Source organism: Protopterus annectens, chromosome 12.part0 (assembly GCF_019279795.1).
Source record: "Protopterus annectens isolate FY-2018-M chromosome 12.part0, PAN1.0, whole genome shotgun sequence".
Lineage (NCBI taxonomy): Eukaryota > Metazoa > Chordata > Ceratodontiformes > Protopteridae > Protopterus > Protopterus annectens.
In genome coordinates this window covers 1118541904-1118566138 of record NC_056746.1, presented here as the reverse complement: position 1 = coordinate 1118566138, position 24235 = coordinate 1118541904, and the positions used below count along the sequence as shown (strand labels likewise).

The following is a 24235-nucleotide window of genomic DNA, read 5'->3' as shown; positions in this document are numbered from 1 at the left end:
TCCGGTTTTCTCCACTGTCAAGGTGCATATGGTTGCCATATCAAATTTTTACATACAGCATAATGACACCTCTGTAGCCTCTCTTAAACTCTCCAAAGCCTTCTCCAGTGTGCCTTCTTATTCAGACCCCCCGATCAGTGATCTACTTCCCCCCTGGGATATTACTATCATGCTTCAAGCCTTGACCCAAAAACCTTTTGAACCATCAGCTTCAGTAGATTTTAGGTATCTGTCATAGAACTGTTTTTCTTGTTGCAGTTATATCCATGAGATAAGTATCTGAATTATAAGTACTATCTTGAAAACCACCATATCTCATTTTTCATAAAGACAGGGTGGCCATGAGAACTAATTCTTCATTCCTATCAAAGGTGACATCTAAAGTAAATTTGAATCAGTCAGTTGATTTACCAGTCCTTTTTCCCAGGTTCTCAGACAACGGTAAATATATCCTACACACTCCAGATGTTCACAGACAGCTCAGATTCTATTTACATTGAACCAAGGATATCAGAAAGTCAGATCAGCTATTCATATCCTTTTCAGAAGTGAAACTGGGGAAAAGCACAGCAAAGGTCACAATTTCCAAATGGCTGTCAGACTGCATCTCTTTTGTTTGTAATGATCAGGGTTTACATCTACATACAAAATCAAAAGCCCACAATAGAAGGGCAATAGCTAATTCTACATCATTCATGAAGAGACTCACTGATGGCCTTTGCACAACAGTGTGGTCCATGGTTCACACCTTTGTATCACATTACAAGTTGGACATGCAGTCAAAAGCATGTTCCTCTTTTGGTTCCACTATACTTAGCAATGGCCTTCCCTGATGCCATCCAGGTGTTTTTCTCAACTTAGGAATCTCTCCTAAATTAAATTGGACAAAAACAGACAATATCAGATACAAAAGTTATGTACTTATCATAACAATAGATCCATGTTGTCATATTTTCATCCTGTTCAACACCCCCCCCTCCTTCACTCTTTCAGTATTGTCAGTGACAGCTTCTGGCAACTGGGCAGATCTCATCTAAGACTCTGTGTGTTAAAATTTCCTTTTGTACCTTAATGTAATATTAACATATCCTCCAACTGCACCTAAAGGTTTTTCAGTTACAGGAGAGAATCAGTGCTTTAAGTACAAGCCAGCAAACTCTACTTTAGTGGAGAGGAAGCAATTTGGGGTAGGACAGGAGTCAGATCCTCAGATCCACAGCTTTAGGAGAAGGTGCCAAGGATGTATCCAATCCGATCTGACAACCCAAAGGTTGAACTGGAAGAAAATGAAACAACATGGATCTATCATTATGGTAAGTACATAACTTTTGTTTTTCTGAGAATGTAGCCAGGACATGATACTCTTTCCTTAAATTCTTTAGATTTTTTTTTTGTAGTAAGTTATTCTCTGTTATGTTACTTTTTTTATCGTTCTTGGGATTCATATTGACTCAACAGAGAGAGTTTTGCCAAACATAAAAAAATTCAAAAATGTTTGCTGAAACTTCATTCAGTGGACATTCTTTTTTTGCAGGGGAGCAGTCCTATATGGTGAAACACCCAACAATCTACGGATATTGCACAACAGTGGAGGAAGAGGCAAACTTCACTGTCAATAAAAGTAGACTTGGTAAATGTGTTTGATCTTTTCATGCTCACTGAAACTGCCTCCGGCGACCTAACACACTCCTTTTTTTCTTGTAATACATACCAGCATTTTGCCTCATGTCTAGGTTGTAGTTCAAATGAGTCATTTGGGCCATTTCATTTACCTGTTACCTAAAGAATATTCAAATAAAGTACATACATCAGGTTTAGCTCCTAAAGTGCTGTGTAAAGTGATATTCTTGGCCAGAAACCACGTTTTAAGGTACATGGTATCAAGTATGGACAGTAAGTGTCTCCTAGTTAAGGGTCATATGCTAAGCAAATGGTAAATAACAGTTATTGCTAACATGCACTTCTTCCAGCAAAGGGTAATCATCAGCTTCATACATACAAAGAACAGTCAGCAAATGCACAAGTATCATGATGCAACAAAAATGGTGACCTAAACTGGAATTTACTATTCTAGTAGTAACACTGTAAAAAGATCTAATATGAAAGAAAAGGTAAGAACTGTGATGGTGGAAATAATTATACTGTTTAAGTGAGAAATGTAGTCCAGAAAGATAAATTTGATATATCTGGCAAAAATATTGCCCAACATAGATTATCTCTTAGCACCAGGGCCATTTTTTCAGTACAACTAATCTAGTACAAGTAAGTTGTTTCATATTCCCTGACCTAAATAATTATATTAGTGCATCTTAGAGAATTTTTTTTTTCATTTTGCACAGGCCCCAGATGAAGCTCTAAAGTATGAACCAACTACGGCTGAAGTCCTTTTCTCAAATCCTTTGCCTGAGCCCTTGAACAGCTGTGTGCTGACAGTATCAGGAAGTGGCCTCATTTATGATGAAGTGAAGATAGAGTAAGTCTTGTTTATTGAATTTATTGCTTACTACCTTTTTTATTTCTTAGATTAACCAGCGAGCACATGAGGTTCACTGACACATGGTCTGTGCCAAAAACTGAGTAACTAACTCAATATAACCTAAAAGAAAAATAAGCTATTGAGAGATATTTACATATGACTACACAGGTACAAAGCACCAGTACAAAAATGAAGCAGTTACTAGAAACAGTATATCAATGATATATGATCCTCCAACAGTATATAGATGATGTACAGTCTTCTATTGTTAATTGTTCTAGTCTTCTGAATACAGTTGCCATTATGATATTTAAAAAATCAGAAGTGACAGTTGTAAAGTTCACCACTATTGTGACATTAGCTCATAAGCACAAAACTGTTAATAAATAAAAGGGCCATAAGCTTTTCTGTCAGGGTATGATGCAGTAGTAGAGAGTAAAAAGTAAAAATCCCAGCTGAATGTGTCTGTTTTCACTGCTGCAGATAGGTTCTGATGCTGAATGTGAATTAAACATGCTTTCTTCCTACTGTGTGTTAAAGGTTCCTTACCACAAATGCAGATCTTAATCAGTGGACCTCAAAACTTTGAAAAAAATAAGTGATTCCATCCACTAAACAACACTGTTTTAATTTACTTCTCCAACATTAAAGTGTTTTTGCAACAAAAGGGAGTTTTTGCTCCACTTCCACATTCCCTACACTCCTGCTACTTAATATACTAAATCTGAGATCACTGTACCCCAGAAGTAGGGAGAACAGTCCAAGATACAAGTCTTGTACTTAGCATACTTAATTCTAAAACAAGTCTTAAAATTTTGAGGACTGCAGTTATGGTTCTCTGCATTACAACAGGCATCTTGTTGTATTACTTCAATAATTGCTTAGGCATGATGTGACATCCCCTCTCTGGGCCAGTAATCAAGGAGTCTGAATCCTTACCACTGACACTAGAGAGGGATGTCCACTTGGAATAAAGATAGATACACTCAGTACTTCCAGATGCAGTTCTCTGCACCAAGCACACATTCCCTTAACAGCACTCAGAGAACACATTCAGTTTGGAGGCTGGGTTTCTCTCTCTCTCTCTCCAGGCCCCCCAATAAGACTCCTCACTGACACAGCTGTAGAGTTGAGTCCTCAGCCGAATGTCCAAGCACATTCTCCACCACTGTTGTCTGTGTAATCAGTGCTCTCTGTCCCTGCTCCAAGTGGTGGGGACGGACGGACGGATGGACGGACACACACACACACACACACACACACACACACACACACACACACACACACACACACACACACACACACACACACACACACACACACACACACACACTGTGAGATTTAATTTTCACACACACATGGAAAGGCTGGCACAGATTTACTAACTATGCCCCCTTCTGCCCAGACTATAAGGTAGTTACACTGCCACCATACTCTCCAAAGCTTGCTGCTCTATGGCTCTTAACAGGGTTACCCATTTATAATGAGCAAATTTAATGGTAATATCAATGATAGTGTTTCAGGAGCTGACTCCAGCTTTACCAAATAAATATACGTACTATCAAAGGTTCAGATATTCTCTAAAGGACTAACCACAATGGAAGCTTTAAATATATTTGATATTAAGTAATAAAAGAGCAAGAAAATACTGAATTTATATGTACAATAAACACAAGAGTTTCAATCACATTAAATATTAAAATAACATAGCTGAATAGATTCAAACAGATACAAAAACAGTACTTAACTAATCCCAGTATATTTTTCTGGCTGATCTAAAGAACTACTATTCCCTGGTCCCTTATTAGAGCAAGGCAAGATGAAGTAGGTGAGGGTGAGGGGTCCTTCTTTGTCAGTTTCAGAAACAGACTGCTATGACACTTCAGTCTCATCGAATATTAAAACATCATTTCAGTCCTGGTTTACAGAATGACATCACATATGCTGGCATATATTATACATCCACTGCCTTACTTCTCTTGGCATAGGTGGCAATACCCCACATCACCACATATGATATGTGATAAACCAACTTACAGATGATTCCATGTCTTAGTTTGGATCAGTAAAAATATGTCACCACATAGAGTTCTAGTTGATTATATTCAGAACATACATAAAAATGGGCAAAACATTTTGTTAGTATCCATTCCTAGCCACACATCATTCCTTCTTTAGTGATGCATGATGGGGTTAGAAGGTGCATACACTGCCATATTCACCTGGCTCATTAACTACTGGACATTGCCAGGGATAACCAGAACATCAGCAGTAGAATGTCATTACCCAACCCACCTTCTCATCAATAAAAACCTCAAGGAATCCTATTTACCTTTTACATTACCTTAGATATGCATGATAACAGAAAAGTCAAAAGTTCATGCAGTCCTTCTGATACAGCTATCAGTGTGCTTCTCTTCTACCCTAGTGTCTTCTCCTGTCCGTAGTCTGTTGCATGCTCTGCTGATTTCTAACACCAATAACCCAAACAGCATGTGGACCAGGACTGAACAGTAGGAGATGTCATTCATCACCTTGCCATCTCTTTCCTGCTGATACCCCCTCACCATCACCATCACCTACTGCTTCCTTCCATTTAACTACCCATTGATTTACTGTCTTTTTCCCTCCACAATCAGTATTATCTCGATTGTTTTACTACTGAAGTAAGACCAACAGATGTGTAGTTACCACCTCTATTTTCATTCTGTATCCACTTTGCAGTTCTCTTTAGCATCTCTTTATTCCTGGAGGTCAGTCAAAAAACGTTAATTGAGAAGGACCAACAGTACCCCCACTACATGTTATAGATTTCTTTGGGTTTGCTATCCATCTTGAGCCCTGTCTTCTTTCAGTTCCACCAACACAAAGTCTTGTTATCCCCTGTATATATTACTACCTGTTTCCCATTTGCTCCTCTTCTGCCCTCCTAATCTCTTTGTTTATCAAATAATGGTGCAGGAATTTTTTTAGAATCTTTTTTTATTATTAAACTGGTTGTATTCACTTTAGCCTTGGCCAACCTCAGCAGTTTCCTTTCTTATTTCCTTTCTTCAATGCACCTGAAAAAAAAGTATTTTCCCCCCATTTTTGATCCTATGTGGCAAGTTATTCTTTTAAGTTTTATTCTCTTTTCCTTGCCACCTGAGATGCTCTCATCTGATCTTCCTCGTATCACTCTTTTCTTCCTCTACTTTATGATTGAGACTCTGACAGGTTTTCCACCTGTTTCTCAATGATTAATTTACTTCAGTGGTAATCCATATTTACTTTCTCTTGGACTTGCTGTTGATGCCAATAATCACTTCCACTGGAGAAACAATGTTCATCATATTTTTTTAATTTTTTTATTTATTTTTTTAACTAACATTTGATAACTGGTAGTTGGTCTGGTCAACATAATCCTGTCCCACAATAGGCTGTTTCCCCTTGATTAGCTCTCTTAACAAAACCTAGTTTACAGATTTAGCTGAACTGTAATCCCAGACTTTAGTATTGCTCTTCTGACTAGTACCCACTTCTACCAAAGTGTGCCATGTTTTGCCATGGTCAATATTTTCTAAAGGTGCTCTTACCTGCCGGTCTTGTAATTCTTCTCTTTTTATAAGTACATTATCTAGGAGTCTCCTTTTTCTTGCTTCTTCTTGTACCCACTGAAGAAGCCAGCTTGGTCCAGTGATTTAAGCAGTACATTTTCCACTGGAAATCTGGATGCTAGAATATTCCAGTTTATTCAAGGCAGTAGACTGCAGTAGTGGTGCTGCGGTAAAGTTGTCGCCTCACGGGAAGATGTTGTCCTGTTCGATTCTCAGCTAGAGCGTTTTTCTGTGTGGAGACGTGTGAATGGGTGTACCTTCGTTGAAGGTTGTGCATCAGAGCTGGCAACTTGGCACGTAAAAATCTACTGCCCATCATTAGCGGACCGGAACTCCGCTGTGGCAACCCCTAACCGGGAAAAGCCGAAAGACACAACAACATTCAAGGCAGTTGAGATGCCATATAAGCATGACAGTCTTTTCCTGGTCCCTGCATTCACCTTTGCCTGATTTTGCCACTGCTCTCTCCTTTAGGTTTGGTGCCTGCTAAATGTTATCTATCCACCAACACTCCCCCTTCCTCCCCTCTAATCTGATGACCAGGCTATATATTGCTTTGCTACTTTTCCTCCTTCCGCTAGCCCCGTGCTGTTTCTTCTACCTCATACCATATGCTTTTTTCATGACAAAACCTTTGAACAGGTGATATCCTGAGACTGTCAAATTCTTCTCCCAACTATCATCTTCCAAGTTTAGTTATTAATGTTATGTCTTCTTTAATTTCCAGTAGTAGGGTTCATAGCCTATGATATTGCAAAGCTTTGTCTTCTAGCCTTTTGGGGCAGGCCTATCTACTTCTCTTCCTGTTATATACTCTCCGTTCCTGCATGTGGTCATGCTCTCCTCCTCACTCCCAACACAGTTTAAAATTATAGCAGATCTTGAAAAACTTTACAGTCCATACTCACTTAAGGCTTACCCCCCCCCCCCCCAAAGCTAGGAGTGGCATGTGCATGGCAAACCCTTCCTCTCCAGGCAGTGACCCACCCAGTTTTCTAGTGAGCCCATGCCCTTCTGTTTTATCCATTCCTTCATTAGGGAGTTCATCTCTAGAATTCACTTCATCCTAAAATAGTAGCAGTAGGTGCAAGTAACATTTCTGAGAATGGTATCCTTAACACCAGATCCTGGCAAGCCTTTGCAACCTTCCCAGCTCTTTCCTGAGTTACCTCAACCATGTTTCCAGATAGTGCCCATGGTATAGCTGTAAAAAAACATACATGCACCATACATACTACAAATGGTCTACTTCAAGTAAGCTTAGACTAAACCAAGAGAAGCCCACCAAAAATAGGCCTATATTTCACAGTGACGCAAACAAATGTGCTTGTCTTCAATTCACCATTCTGGCATTTTCTTCCTCTTCTGGCTTAAATATACTATTATATAATTGTATGATTATAGTTTCTGTTTTCTGTATACCTAATTGATTGAACCATCTTTTTTCAAATTTTAACTTTATTCAAAGAAAAAAAGTGAAAGATTTTTTTGGTTGGAGTTTCTAAAAATTACCACCACCAGTAAGGAAAAATAAAAACAAACTGGCACTTTCTTTCCCTCATGATCACTTACCTTATCTTTGCCAGGGGTATAACAGCCAGCCAGCTTCAAAAGCTTTAGGGCACATTCCATGCACCCAAAGTGTCAAGCAGCTAAAGCTGAGCTGATTAAAATGACAAGCTTGGGCATGAAGCCCTTTAGAGCTTTCTTGCCAGCAGAGAGAGAGGGAAGATTACCTCTGAAAGGACAAAGGTAGGAATAACAAAAAATGAATGTCCACACCCTGGAATAGAAAAAAAAAAAACACAAGTGGGATAAAGAGAGGGAGCAGCTGCTGCAGAGTTGATCATTCAAACATCTACTGTTATAGTATGTTCAGCTTACACAACTCAGTAAAAATTATTTTCCATGTTATGAACCTCAAGTCAGACAGGTTAGCTGGTTCAAATGGGGCAAGTGTTAGCTTCTCTAACACAAAATTAAGATTCGAAGGAGGGGCCACCAGTTTTCTTGGAGGCCTTTTATGCCCCTTTCAGGAACATTTTTATATGCAACTGTCTTGAAAGAAGAGGATCCAAGGGCTGATAAATGAACCTTGTTAGAGGAACAACAAAGGCCGTAGCATAGTAACTCACCACTCAACTATTGTAAAAACAGAGAATAACTAGCTCTGAATGAGTGCTGGCTGTGTTGTTGGCACCAACTAGAAAACCTTTTCGATTTGCTAAAATATGGTTTTCTAGTAGCAGGCTTTCTTGCCTCCATTACTATCTAATGCACATCCTCAGAAAACAGGTGCCTAAAAGGAATTAAGATCCAGGCAATCAGCTGAAGATGACTGATGTCAAGGTGTATCAAACACCCATGTTCTTGTGTAAGTAGATCCATTCTGTAAGGAAGCTTGTGAAATTGCCCCTGGCCATTTCCAAAAAAAGGGAGAACCATGGTTGCCTGGGCCAGAAGGGAGTCACCATGATGTAATTGAGGGATTCCTTCAGAATCTTCAGAAGTGCCTTGGACATTAGTGGAAAAAAGTGGAAAGGCATACAGGAATATTCCTGTCCAAAGAAAAGAAAAGGTATCTGTCTTCCAGGCCTTCTTGCATGGAGTCCTGGAGCAGAATTGTGTTAGTTGATTGTTCAGAGAGGAGGTAAAGAGGTCTACTTAAGGAACTCCCTACAGATCTAGCAAATATTGGAAGACCCCAGGATATAGTTTCCATTTGTGAGGGTCTGCTTTGGTCCTGCTCAGCTTGTGCGCCACATAGTTTTGCTCTGCCAGAATGTAGAATGCCTGTAGAGTGAGATTGTGATGGGACGCTATATCCCATGCTAACATGGTTAGTCTGCAAGGAGGATATGACTGGATTCCCCCTTGCTTCTTGATGTACAACATCACTGTGGTTTTGTCTGTAACCACTTGAAGAGGCCCTTAGGACCAAAGATGGTTTAGCAAATTGAGTGCCTTGATCAGGGCAATCTCCTTGACATTTATGTGCTTGCATCTGTCTTTGGTGTCCCACACCCCCTGCACTTTTATCTCCCTGAAACTACTCCCCAGGCAAAATCCAAAGCATCTGTGGTGACTGGCTGCTTTGGAGCAGCAAGGGAAAAGGGGAGGCCTTGTTTTAAGGATATCTGTTGTCTCCACCAAATGGTTTCTCTTCTAACAAACTCCAGTACGGGGATCTGAAAAATGACAGCCACTATGAAAAATCTAAATTCTTACATTACAATAAGGAAAGACAATTGCATTTTGGAAACGTTAGCAAAAATGACAGCGGCAGAAGAACTTTATACAGAACCACTGGCTAAAGTCTTAGACTTGCCACCACTTTGTGTGTGTGTGTGTATGTATATATATATATATATATATATATATATATATGTGTGTGTGTGTGTGTATGTATATATATATATATATATATATATGTGTGTGTGTGTGTATATATGTGTGTGTGTGTGTGTGTGTGTGTGTGTGTGTGTGTGTGTATATATATATATATATATATATATATATATATATATATATATATATATATATATATATATATATGTGGGTCTACTTTAGATGGTTGACATTTCATAAAGTTGAAGACCATATGGCCGAGACCATATGATTGACTTTTGAAAAGTCGACCATGTAAAAATAAAAACACAACAATCACTTACCTTCACATTGCTAACAGGGGGCAAGCTCCCCTGCACCCCCCCAACACCCCTGGAACTTAAATATACCAACTCTGAGATCACACTACAGTGCGGAAGATGGAAATCTTTCCATTCTGCACTGTACGGAGATGCCCGTTCCGCATGGTTGAGGTTTCAAATGTCGATCATATGGTCTTTGACTTTATGAAATGTCGACCATGTGAAAGGGATCCCATATATATATATATATATATATATATATATATATATATATATATATACACATATACATATACATACATACATACACACACAGATATATATGAATACATATTAAGATACAAATCCTATGTTAAAGCTATCACAAAGCAATTAGTTCTCTCCCCGGCTGAACTCCTTTACATCTACAAAAATCTAAAAAGTTAATTCTTGCACTTGTCTGCTTTCACATCTTTGAGTGCTGTGTCTATTCTTTACAGGACAACCCGGCTAAGCTCTTAAAGATACTGTCATTTCATCTGTATCTAAAGGCCTAGCATAAACATCCAGATTTTAGCAAAGGCTCTTCTAGCTACCACTGCCTAATTATATTCTAGACTATTAATAGTTTTGATGATTTCCTTTATCGCTCTTCTCATAGACAGACCTGGATCTTTTTTTCTATTTCATTTGCTATAGGCGAGAAACTTGTCTATGTTTACCCTTCTCAAACAGCTGTCACCTAGATTAATCCAGTAAACCCTCAACTCAAATCACTTTATAACTCCCCGTCCCTCATGTAGTAATCTATTTCACCTAGTTTCTATAACTGATATCTGCCATGAGAAAACAGCTTTTTCATTGTATTTTTCTGGGCATACATTACATTGGCTGCTAAATTCCCCCCTAATAACTTCAGTTTTACATCGCTAAGAGACACTGTCTTCTCCATGCTATAAACTCACTTGGTATGTAGGATTACCAGCATCTATGAACTCTATTATATTTCTTTTTTCTTTTAAAACTTCAAAGCTTCATTCACAAAATATTTTCAAAATTACTGGATACAGATATTAACTTTATTTTCTGCTATTATTAAGTTATTTTCTGGATATGTACTTTACTCCCCAACTCAATTGTCAGTTTTTAGATATATCTGCAGAACCGTAAATAGGGATGGGTGAAGGGAGCAGCTGTCCTGGGTGCATACTATCAGTGAAGGTGTAGATGGAGCTGGAGTTCATTTATGAATGCCAGAACTGCACTTATGGTGTACCTCTAAATTTTTTGGCTCAAAAATTCTGGAATAAACCAAAAATGAAGGTGGTTGTGGTGCACCTCTCCATTTGTTTGCCCAAAAATTCTTGAAAAAGCCAAAAATGAAGGTGAATGGGGAAGAAATGTCCAAAATCAGAGTCAATTTTTAAATATCAGTCAAGTTCACTTAGAATGTAAACAGGTTTTGTAGCAACATGTATTTATGAGAAGTACAAAGTATGAAAATGAAAGTTATGTACTCGCCATACCAATCAATCTGTGTTATCTCTTTCCATCCTTCCTCGCTGTATGGGTCTCAGATCCTTGTAGGATCAGACTTCAGCCACTTTCAAGCTTTTGGATACAGTGCTTATGCTCCTCCCCTTACCCATAATCCCTGGTGTTATATGAAATACCTCAGATTGAGTTTTCCCCTAGAAAAAAGGGAAGGATATGGAATCGAACATACAGGTATGAAAGAAAAAACAGTTGAAAGGAACAGGTCTTGATTAGCAACATATAGGAGCCAAGGCTAGGTCAGTCAGAAAAAACAGGAAACAAAATACCTAATGCTGTCAAGCACATGGAAGGGGAAAGGTGGATGGGAAGTTCAGGAATGACAGAAAGAGACAACACAGATGTATTATTATAGTAAGTACATAACTTTTGTATCTGATATTTTCTTTTCCGGCTGTTCCTCAATGTATGGGATCTAGTCCCCAGCTAGATAACACCTGGGTTATTATATGGAAGGATATTCTGGAGCACAGATGAAACAAAAGAGGTTCTTAATCTGGATTGTATGTATAACTGATAATGTGAAATGAATATGTGAACCGTGGAGCAGGTGACAGCTACACAAATATCATCAAGAGTTACTCTGTAAAAGAATGCCGTCAATGAAGTGAGTGATCTAGTTGAGTCAGCTTTTGGGGGAACAGGCAGACACTGCTGCATCTGCTTTTAAACATAGGAAATGCTCTCTGACAACCAATGGGAGTGTGTAACCTTGGATACTCCTTTTCCCATTCTGACAGGGGAGTAAAAGAGAAACAGGAAATTCTGGTCCAGTATAAATACACTCTTAATTGATGGTGAATATCTATTAAGTGTAATGTGTATTCACTTTTGTTTGTCAAAATTTGGAAAAAACACAGGGAGATTTATGGATTGGTTGATAGAGGCTTCACCATTGGAAGAAAGGAAGGATTGATCCTCACCCTCATACTGTCTTTGTGAAACAAAAGGTACGGGGGGTTAGCAAACAAGCATGGAGCTCAGAAGTCCTCCTGGCAGAAGTAACATCAAAAAAGAAGAGAGTTTTCCATGAGAAAAGTTTTAGACTAGCTTTGGCAGCCAGTTCAAAGGGAGGACTGGTTAGAGTTTGTAGTAAAATAGTAACATGCCAAGGAAGAATTGAGTCACCAAGTGGAGGTCATAGCAGAAACGTTCCTCTAAGAATGGCTTTAGATAGTCTTAAGGAGGCAATGAGTGCATGATTATTTCCAATATGAAAAGACAATATGGCTGCTAACTGCACTTTGGTAGTGGAATAGCTGGTTGCATTCTGAAAAAAGTCTGCCAAACATTCTAGGATTGCTATTAGGGGGCTGAAAAAGGATCAATGTTGTTCTCGGCTGTCCAGATGGACAATCTTTCTCATTAACTTTTGTACATCTTAGGTGTAGAAGGTTTTTGGGAAGAAGTTAGAATATGAATAACTGAGGATGAGAACCTGGACTGTCTACCCATCACTGGAATTGGAGAAATCATGTGATCAATTAGAGGAAACGAATGTCCAGGTAAGATGACCTAGATGGGTGAGATACTAGATCTGGAACTGAGTCCAGCACTCAAGGAGGGTGTACTAAATGAGGCAAGAGGAATGGAAACCACACTTGTTGAGGCCAGTAAGGGGCTATGAGGATGACTGTGATCTTTCTCACCAATGCCTTCTGTAAAAACTTTGGAATCAGAGGAATGGGGGGGAATTCATAAAGGAGTCCTGGAAGCCAACTGTAGGATATAGTATGCTTCAGTGACTCCCCTTCCCTGGGTGATCAAAGCAAATAACTCTCTGCACTTGGTGTTGAGGGGAGACATGAAAGGTCACAGCAAGGTCAGCCCCAATGACTTAATATCGGCTCCATAACTGCTGGATTGAGGAACCACTCATTAGGATGGATAGACCTGCTCAACCTGTCTGCTATCACACTGGACTTGCTGAGGATATTTGTTGCTATTAGAAAGCAGTAAGAAGATATCGCTCATTGCCACAGACTCATGACCTCTTGAAACAATGGGTAAGATCAGGTTACTCCCTGTTTGTTGATGTGCCAGACAGCTTCCACATTGACCATCTGGATGGATATCACATCTATAGAAAGAGTATCACAAATGGAATGCAATACTAGGAGGACTGCTCTCATCTGCAATACACTTATGTGAAGTCTGTCTTCTGATTGTGACCATGTGCCTTGGATTATCTTTCCCATGCAGTGCCCCCATCCTAAATGCATCCAAGGTCTGTGTGTCAAGGGAAGAAGGAAGGTTGACAGGACAATCTGATGAAACGTGGTGACTCCAACCACCATCAGATGCATAATTTGCAGATCTCCATTAAGTGTACTTGGAAGGACATGGGTTGTTGTCTTATCATCCACTGGACTGCAAAAGTCCACTGAAGAACTTGCATGTAGGACCTGGTCAGGGGAACCAGGGTGATTGATGCTATCATGGACACTAAGAAATGGAAAATCCTTCTTGGTGGTTTCTTCTGAAAGGACAGCACTGTTAAAGGCTGATGGAAAATGGTTGCATTTCTTGTCTGATGAAGTCTTGCAACTGAAGACTTGCATCAACTGGTATCTTATGAATTCTAACAATTGAGTTGAGCAGAGTTTGGACTTTACTAGATTGATGGTAATGCCCTGGTATGAACAAAGGTGGAGCAAGGAATCCCTGACCTGGATGAGTAGATCCTGGATAGAGGCGGTAAAAAGCCAGTTACTATACACTTAGGTTGTTGTGGTGAGACCAAAGGACAGAGCTCTGAACTGAAAATGACTAGCTTCCAACTGGAAGCAAAAATATGTCCTGGAGTGCCTGTTCATCTTTATGTGGTAGTACACATCCTGAACATCTACAGAACACATCCAGTCATTCTCTCTCTCAGGAAAGGGAGAATAGACGCGCACTGTTACCATAAGGAATTTCATTTTCTTTACAAAACTGTTTAAGTAGTTTAAATCCAAAAGTGGTCCAAGGTCTACATTTTTCTTTGGCACTAAAAGGAACCTTAAGTAAATTCCAGATCCTTTTTGGTCTAGTAGGATCTCTTGGATGACTCAATTGATTAGGAGTTTTTTTTTTTTTTTTTTTTTTTTTTCTGAAGCTGCTGCTGCTTCCCTTTGAGAGGGTGGAACATTGAGAAGTCTTGTCTTGAGTGATGGATGCCTAGGTTGCTGAATGCAGGAATAGGTGCCTTCTCAACTGCATACAGAGTGCAACAACTGGGCTAGTACTCAGGAGTGCAGAAATGGCTTCTCAGAGAAGGGACCTCTGAAACCTTGGTTTTGCAGACCACCTTGGCCCCTAGGACAATGCCCATTATGAGTTCCCCCTCTGCATGGCGGCCCTGACTCCAGATGTGTTGGATGAAAACCCCTGTGATTTGCATAACTAAATGTTCTTGCCTCCTTTTTGATTCCTGGAAAAGGTCCTTTGAGGAGTGGAAATGTAATCCCTATGACAGAAAGGGATTTGAACTCCTTTTCACTTATGAAAATTGCATCTTTAAATTTGGAATACAAGTGTTTATCCATCATAGGAGGCATTCACAAAGACATCTTGAAATGTTCAGCAAAGTCACAGGGCATCATCTAAGCATGTCTCCTAATGGATATGCCTATCCAGCTGCTCAAGATGGACCCTCTGTGGCATTGGAAAAAAGATGCATAAAGATATTAGACAAATACTAAAGGGTGGCCAGCTGTGCATCAATGACCTTCCTTTGATCCACAGGCATGGTCCCTGGGAGAGATTTGGAGTTCAGTTTGGGCAAAGCTCTTAAACTGTGTAACATGTGCCAAGTAGTTTAAAGCCCTCCACAAGAAAGTAGATGAGACATAGACTCCTTTTGCAAGCCTGTCCAAAACATGACACTACTTGTTCGGTGGGTGGAGAGAACTATCTTCTGCTAGTTCCTTCTTAGTGGCCATTGCCAACATTACAGAATCTATGGCCAGGTCATTGCTCCAATGGGGGGGGGGGGGTCTTTAGGTGTGACAAGAAATTTGTTCATTTTCTTGGGGATGAGTTCTGTTGTGTGTCCAGCTCCTTCCAAGCCTGTGTGTAGATCAGGTCTATCATCTCTTTCACAGGTGGAACCACCCGAGATGTAGATAGGCCAGAGCCAAAAGCCTCAGTGAATACCAACTCTTCTTGAGAAACCAGCTGGGAAGACCATCCCTTTTCTGTTTAAGTAGTTTGAAGATTTCTCCAAATGACACATCCTAATGGGGGGGATCTGGGGGAACCTTCTCTTTCATGAAAGTCAGTGTCCGTGGTGACAGATTCTTGAGAAGAATCTAGGTTCCTCCTTTTGCATGTGTACTTCTTGTGTATCACGGTAGAGGGATACTCTGGCAAGGACTCAGAAGCTGATGTGGTCTGCTCCATAGGAGCCAATGCAAGATTTTTGGACATTGTCTGTCCCAAAGGAACAAGAAGACTAGAGGAACTAAGCCTAGGCTCTGATGCAGACTTGGCCTGGGTGGAAGTCAGATCCAAAGATCCTGATCCAAAAGTTTGGATCAAAGAAGGAGCAACTACTAGGTGTGGAGACATCATTCCCTCTGCACCAGTAGGTGACAGAGCTGGGAGGACCCCCCAACTGGATCTGGGTCTATAGGAATTTTCTCATCCACATCGACTTCAGTTAGGTTCCTGGAAGATCTGCCTGCCAGAAAGATGAAACAGTAGAGGTAGGTCTGGAGTGATGGTACCTTTTCTCTTGTAGGCTCAGAGAATGGAGCATACATGATACAGACTCTGGAGAAAACCTCAGTGGGGTACTGGATTCAGTAAAAATCAAATCTGAAGAGTGCACGGTCTGTGAAGGTTTTAAAACTTTTAGTGGTGGATCTGAAGAGGAAGAATGGTCCAGAGACCTTTTCCTTGAAGATATGGATTTTTCCTTTTCTTTGCCTTTATCTTTTTCTTTCTCCCTGCTTTTTTTCCCCTTTTGGTTTCTCAACAGATTTTTGGGGAGGAGAAGAGCCAGAGAGGCAGAAGGTTTTGAGGAACTAGAAGAAGCACTGTCTCCTGCAGGGACTGGGAGAAGTCCCTTCAAGATCAGTTTGTTTCTTCTCTCTACTATGGCTCATTGGCAAAAAGCTTCACAGATGGAGCAGGATGTGTCCAGGTGTGAAGGACCCAGACAATAGATGCATTTGTCATGGGCATCCAAGACCTTGGGAGAACAAGCCACATACTTTTTAAACCCAGATGGTTTATCTAACATGCTGAAAAAGAAAATAAAGTAACCACAAAACTAGGGGTGATACAATCTAATAGGAAAGGAAAGGTATGAAAATATAAAACTTATTGTTATTGTTGTTGAAGAGAAATTCTAGACAAAGAAGTTCAATGCCCAAGGTGAAGAATGAGAAAAAAGGGTTAGGAAGGAGTAAGATATATTGTAAACATGTCTAGTAGCCAAAAATTTAACTAGAAAATACAAAGATTTATCAAATATCCATCAACTTGTATCCTAAGCACCCACAGATCCAGCCTTTGCTTGTGACGACAAATGAGATTTGAGGTATTTTCCATAAAACCAGGGATTATGACTAAGAGGAGGAACCTGAACACCAGATTCAAAAGCAAAAAAGTAGCCAAAGTTGGATCAAACACACAAAAAAACTAAAACACAGAGAAAGACCAGGCTAGATGAATCCGCTCAGTTTATTTCAAAAAAGTCAATAACTTAGCGTTTTTATCCATATCATAATGGACTTCAGAGTTGTTGACTTCATCAGTAAATAATCAACTCACCCAATCAAAACACCTCCTAAAGTTAATTAACTAATTTTCTTAAAGTGATATGTTAATCCTTTCATAAAATGCTGAAAAAAAATACATAAACAACAGACAATATATATTATATGCTGCACTCACTGTTTAACTTCCAGCATAATCATATGAAACACAATAATATAACCACTACTAATATCAAACTACTTAATGATTAATATAAAATAACATGAAATTAATGTATTGTTAAACAATTATTTAACAAAGCTTTTACTTTAGGTTTAGACTTCCTTTAAAGTATGTTAGCTCTCATCTATAAGACACTCAGCTAAAAGCAATCATTAAGACTGGGGGGACTATAACATTCAGTCGCATCTACCAAGGCAGTTGTTTAAATTTGAGCAAGGTTTCAAAGTCCCCACCTGTGTCAGTCCAAACTGGCCTATCAATAACAAAAAACACACACTTCTTAAAATCAGGACATTGTGTTTGGTGCCATTTCAGAACATTAGTTGACTTATTTTTTTTGACATCATAAAGATGCTCTGTAATCCTCTCTTTTAATGTCCTGTTATTGATGTGTTTTTGGAATAAAATGAGCAGATTCATCTAGCCTTGTGTTTCTCTGTATCTACATTTGGTATCATTATATTGCTTGTGGGATCCAAGACCCATATGTTGAGGAATGTATGGAAAATACAACATCAGATCTAAAGTTTGTCATTATTGACTGTGTACTCCCTAGTAACTGACAGAAAATCAGAAATTCTATGAGGAATAGAGCAAAAATATGAGACAAAATCAGGGACATTCTTCCAAAAGCAGTTAGGTGAGACTATAATATTCAGTCATGGCCGAAAAGCTGAACAGTAATTCTGTGGTAGTTTATATCAAACTGTTTTTTTTTTCTCTTCAGCTTAAAGTTTTGGGGTTGCCAGTTCAGAGAACTACACATGATGCCAGATGAGCTAACTATGGTTATTTGTATTTGGAAATTATTTTTTTCAGTAGTCCAGCTTCTTAAACAGTAATGTCACGACTGTGAAAAAAACTCCAATCACCACTCTTCCAGACATTCTCCTTCTTTCCTCTTCCAGGCACAGAGTTTGCCAGCAGAAGCTTCGACTTGTACATGCCCAGATATGATTAAGATCTTGTGGTTACCCGTGTTGGGGTTGAACAGCTTTCAGCTATCTACCTAGAGGGAGATACAGCTAGACATTCTCAAGCCTTCTGCTTGTGTCTACAAAGAAGGCAAAGTCCTAACATTGAGTAGCATTACCTGAGTCCTAACACTGAATAGCATTCTACCTTCACCAAGAATATTACCTAAATCCAAGGTTAAAATAATTGGCTTCAATAATTGGCTAGTAAATTACTGCTGTTTTGGGGACATCCAGTGTGCATTTGCATGGGATGAAATGGAGAACAGACCAATCTGCTTTGCCTGGGATGGCCTACAACTTTTCACTCCTTAGTTTTGATCTGATAATCAGAAATGGTATAGCTCATCAGCAAGCCTTGTGACTGAGGTTGCTGCCTGCTAATCTGAATTTTTTTTACCTCTTAGGTATATTGAGGCATATGTACCACTTCAATGTAAGCATTATGGCAAGTTTAAAACTAAACCTATGTGGCAGAACTATCAAATCAACTAACTGTATAAAAATACTCTTAGCAATCTCTAAAGTATGTCCACTTCATTCTAAAAGGAAGTCCATCCTATAAATTTACATTAGGAAGCACGAGGCTACCTATGAACGTAGGGTTGCAACTATTTCAAAAGACAACCCTAAGGCTTTCTTCAGCTTCATTAAAAAGCTTGGAAATAATTGATAATTCTATACAGACTTAGTTGGCCATTCTGACAGCAAGTTGAGTAAAAGCTTACTTGGTTAATTCAGTCACCAAGTATTGCTCCCAGGCTAAGCCTGAAAAATGTCCAGGGAGATCAGTGCTCTACCCTGAAAAACAAATACAAATAAATAAAATGTTAAAAATCCAGATCTTAACTGTAGGGGAATTACAACATTAATATACATGCATCTACATCACTTCCCTCTTTACTAGAATGTATACTAGAACACATTAACACACAAAGAATGGCGTGTATATATAATATATAACCTCTTGGTAATCATGGACACCTGCTTTATGTAATTATGTTCCCCAAACTATTAACAGCTTTTATTACAGCATACTTGATTCATTGCATTTTGAGTTGCAAAATGGTCCCTTACATCTTTTTCTCTCTTGCATACATTTTAGTGGAAGACAAATGAAACCAGGAGTCCGAGGAATACTTCGCGTGGAATTCACTCCCTTCAAGACAGGAATGCGGAGACTACAGGTTGTCTTTGAATGCGATAAATTTAAAGACGTAAAAGGATACAAAGATATCAAAATTCTGCCAAGCTCAGAAGAAGAAGAAGACTTCTCTAACTTTGGGATTTACCGTTATTGAAAGATTTCTGCAAAAAAGCTCCTTTGTATCCAACAACCAGGTTTTATTAAAGAAATCAATTTCTTACTATTACTAATGAATTTTTGAGTTTACCACTGTAATAAACCTAGGTTTGGAATGTCAGCTAAGTAAAATCAATAAAGCAGCTATGTTTGTAATTTAAATGGTGTGTGTTTTTTTCACAAACTATGACTACAGAAAAGTGATTCCCTATCCTATATCCCCGTAGTCCATAAGCTCAGATTAAATACAATGTCTTAACATTATAACACTTAAAGCTACTAAAGAATGCATAAAAAAAGTAACTGTTAAGAGTAAGCAAAAGTAAAACAAAAGCTTAAATTTACTTGTTACCTTTAATAAGCGCTTTCATCTTATTAATAAAAAGACAGACTAAAGTGGAAACACTAACATTTCAATAACACTCTCCACTAAGGCACGTCAGCATGTGACTTACATAAACACTATATACAGTCATTAATTTAAAACAAGCACATCATTTTTAGGAAAGCAATCAAAATAAGTGATTTAGGTATTTAGACGTCAAAACAAATTTAGGTACTTTTCTGTTATCAGGGCAACACTTTTAATGTGCGCAGTTATGATGCATAATTTTACATACTAAGTACCTTCCACACTTAAAGTTGTATGACCATATTATGTTGTTCTTTTTCTTTTATTTGTTTTCATCAGACCACGGTCAGTGACTGAAAAAAGTCTTTGGACCTGACTGTCCAGTCATCCAGTTAACAAATGGGATAGATAAGTAAGGGCGCAACTCCCCCCACCTCCCAAAAAATATAAAACACTTTAAAATGTTCCGTACATGCAGTTTTCGTCTGATTACACCTTTGCTTAGTTTTAACTCCACGAGATGGACAGGACTTGTAAATAAAATATTCATGTAACTTTTTTAAGTGTGGACATCGCAGTTTGAGGTGAAGGATATAGGTTCATAAGTAGATACAAGGCTATCTGCCCTAGGACATTTATAAGCCTAGCCAGAGTGTATTTGGCTTCCGCCTCCCTATTAGATTAGCCTACTGTGCCTCTGTAAAGTAGGTCACAGAAGGTACCCTTTTAAGATTAATTTACTGTGCCTCTCTCTAGCAGGGACACAGAAGAGATCCCAGGGGTGAATTTGCGATTTCCCATCCACGTGTCCAGATTTTGCTTGAAGAGGGTCAGCGAGGGGCTATGTCTAACATGAATTGGGATTCTATTCCAGAGTGAGGGGAGCCTCTGGGAAATTAATCTGTCCCTCCAGCATGTCCTATTTATTTTTGTGCTGAGGTTTAGGTCCCTGGTGCGTGTAGTTCTAAGGGACTTGGATTTTTTGAGGTGGAGCATGTCCATTAATTCTGGGTTGGACATGGCTTTGTACGTCAGGCATAGATCGCCTCTGAGTAGGCGGTAAGCAACTGAGTAGAGCTGGAGTTTCTTTAGTCGAGCTGCATAGGACATCTGTTTGTAGCCCATGATCCTCTTGGTGAGGTACTTTTGGGGTCTCTCCAGTTGCTGCAGGTGTCAGGTAAGGTACATCCCAAAAGGGGCATTGTATTCAATTATGGGCCTGATGAGTGACGAGTAGAGGGGCACAATGACCTCTCTTGATCTAGATGCAAACCCTTTCGTGATAAGGTGGGCTATATAGAAGGTCTTTCTAACCACTCTGGCAACGTGATTATCAAAGGAGAGATTACTATCTACGTTGGTCCTTAAAACTCTAATTACTTCTTCTGTACTTAATGGATTACCACCTATGTGGTAATTTGTGGGCACATTGTTTTTCCCAAAGGGGATGACTATGCACTTTTTAGCATTTAGCTTGAGGCCATGGCTCTGGCACCAAGCATCCATCTCTGTGAGACCCTTTTGGAGGATGCTTGTGTCAGCTGGAGATTCGATTATGGCCCCCAGTTTGCAGTCATCTGCGAACTGTCAGCCATAATCCCCCCATGTTAGCCTGAACCTCGGAGAAGTATATACCAAACAAGAGAGGTCCCAGAACTGAGCCCTGTGGGATGCCACTTGTAACTGGTTTGGATTCAGACATGGCACCTGCGATTCTGACCATGTGGGTTCTATCTCTGAGCCAGTTTGCAACCCATCTTTTGATATAGGGGTTGATATTTAAGCTGGTAAGCTTATTTATGATGCCCGAGTGGGGTATTGTGTCGAAGGCTTTTGCGAGGTTCAGGTAGGCTGTGTGGACTACCTTGCCCTCATCTATGGCTTTGGTAACTGTTTCAAATAAATCAACTAGGTTTAAGAGGCAAGATCTGCCCTTAAAGCCAAATTGGGTAGGGTCCAGTGTCTGGAGGCTCCCAATGTCTTTGTTTATGAGTTCCATGATAATATACTCCATAGCTTTACAGACCAGACTAGTCAGGCTTATGGGGCGATAGTTTCCGGGGTCCGTTGTGGCACCACCTTTGTGGAGTGGGACCACTGTAGCTGCATGCCATTCTTTGGGTACATATCCTGTAGTAAGGCTAAGTTTGAACACTGACTTAATGTGAGGGTTCAGTTCTTCTTGGAGCTCGTGTAAGACACAGCCTGGGACACCGTCCGGTCCTATAGATGCTGTGTTTTTTGCTTTGGAGAGGGCAGCTTTCACCTGTGCATCTGTGATGTCAGGGAGATTACATTCAGTTGGGATGGGCATTTGCTCCTTTGGGGGGGAAGGGGGGGGAGTTTGGGCTGAATCTGTCTGCCAGGATGTTGGCTATGTCTGTAGGTTCAGTACATTTTGTACCGTTATGCAACAATTCAGAGCATATCTGGGAGTTTCTGCCCATGTTCCTGACATAACTAAAGAAGGCCTTGTGATTATCTTTAGTGTCTAGGGCAATTTTTCTTTCGAAACTGGCCTTTGATGATTTTATGAGGGATTGAAGTTTCTTGCTAATTCTGATCACAGATGCCTTCCCTTTTTGGGATTTTGCTCTGTCATGTAGTGGCTTCCTCCTTCTGTCATAAAGCTTATTTATGGCCAGAGTCCACCAGACCGGTCTCCTGTTTTTGGAGGAGTGAGTCTTGGTTTTATTTGGGATAGCATGATCCATGCATTCCTGCAGGTGCTAATAGAATGCATTTGTAAAGGATTCTGCAGATTGGGCTGTATTATCCTCTGGCCCAGGGGCTTTGAAGGATTCCACCTCAGTCTTGAGAAGTGCAAAGTTGGCTTTTGAGAAATTCTTTACAGTGATTTCCTTGGCTGGGGGTGGGGACAGGATATGGATGTCCAGGGAAATTTGTTTATGGTCTGATCTTACCAATGAGGGGTTTACCTCTGGTGTGGAACATAGAGCCCCCATGTTGGTGATGACTAGGTCCAATATGTTGTTCCCTCTTGTGGGAGTGGTGACCAGTTGTTCCATTGCATTAGAGTTTATAAATTCAAGGAACTATTGGGCGAGGGTGTTTGGGCTTGAGTAGTTTTCCCAGTCAATGTTTGGGTAGTTAAAGTCACCCAATAACATAGTGTTTGGAGAGACCTTCATATTCTCCAGTGTTCTCAGGAATGCCAAGTGGGGTTCCTGTTAGAGAGAGTGTGTTCTGTAGCAGGCTACAAACTGAAAGGCAGTTTTGCCCACTGTTAGTTGCACATGGATGGTTTCCGATGCTTCGTGCAGTGCCACTAACCTGGAGGTGTAGGTATCTTTGATGGATATAGATACCCCCCCTCCTTTTGTGCTTCGGTCCAAGTTTTGGGGCCGAAACGCATGGTATGAGTTATAACCTGGTAGTGCTGGAGTGCTCTCAGGAGTCTTGAACCAGGTTTCTGTTACTGCACAGACATCGATTTTCTCCATACTGAGGAGAGCCTCGAGTGCGTGCATCTTGAGGTTTAGACTTCTGGCATGGAGTAGCATTACCTTTAGTTTTTTTATCCTTGGGTTGTCTATGGAGGTGGGTTTGTCCTTTGAGCCTTGCCTAAAAAAGGCACTATGGGGGTGGCAAGAGCCTTGGCCAGTATACAAAAGTCTAAGGGTGACAGGTGCAAGCCGTCCCTAGCGAAGCAACGTGGCTTGTCGAGCATGTCATCCCAGGCTGACAGATACTGGATCCCCTTTGAATGACAACAATACTTTAGCCAATTGTTGAAACTGATCATTTTGTCTTTATACTGTGGCATCATTCTTGGTGAGGGCAAGATGTTACTCAAGGTCAGGGTCATACCAGCCTGGGCTACATGGTCAGAGAGCTCCTCTATGTCTCTTTTCATGTAGTCCAGGGAGGTACGTCTCAGGTTCACACCAGCATGGACAATGACGGAGTCATACTTGTACTTGCTTTGGAGTGACCTGAGGGCTTGCGAAATGTGGCGGATCCTGGCACCCGACAGGCAGCTTACAGTGACCTTCTCCTTGCTCAGTCTGGTGAGTGGAACGTCAGTGTGCCAGACAATACAGTCCCCTATAACAAGTGTATTTGGTGTGTTGTATGGCCTTAAGGGCTGTGACTGTGAGGCACACTGATTTTGTGAGGTATGTGATTCATGGGTATTGTTGAGGGGTGGCTGTTGCTTGGATATCTGCTTAGGAGGTCTTTGCTGTTTAGGCAGATTTTTATTTAGAGCCTCAGAGTATGTTTTTGTTTTTGTGTGTTTATGTGTTGGGTATGCAGATGCAATAGGTCTGTGTGAGACTGGATTTGTGGTGTGGGTGGTTACCTTTTCCTCCTGACTGACTGTGCCAGTCTTGGGTTGAGAGAGCTCTGCCTCCAGTTTGGCTGTGTAACTGCATCTCTCACATGTATTAGTTTGTTGGAA

General features: G+C 40.1%; 1 protein-coding gene across 1 annotated transcript in view; it reads left to right on the top strand.

Annotated features, from left to right (window-relative positions):
- TGM5 (transglutaminase 5) overlaps positions 1–19622 on the top strand; it is a 302343-nt gene extending 282721 nt beyond the window's left edge. The window contains exons 12-13 of the mRNA XM_044090126.1: positions 2340–2473; positions 19263–19622. Of these exons, the coding sequence (XP_043946061.1) occupies positions 2340–2473; positions 19263–19458 (330 nt within the window). The 3' untranslated portion in view covers positions 19459–19622. The remainder of the gene's footprint in view (positions 1–2339; positions 2474–19262) is intronic.
- Positions 19623–24235: the final 4613 nt, after the last annotated feature.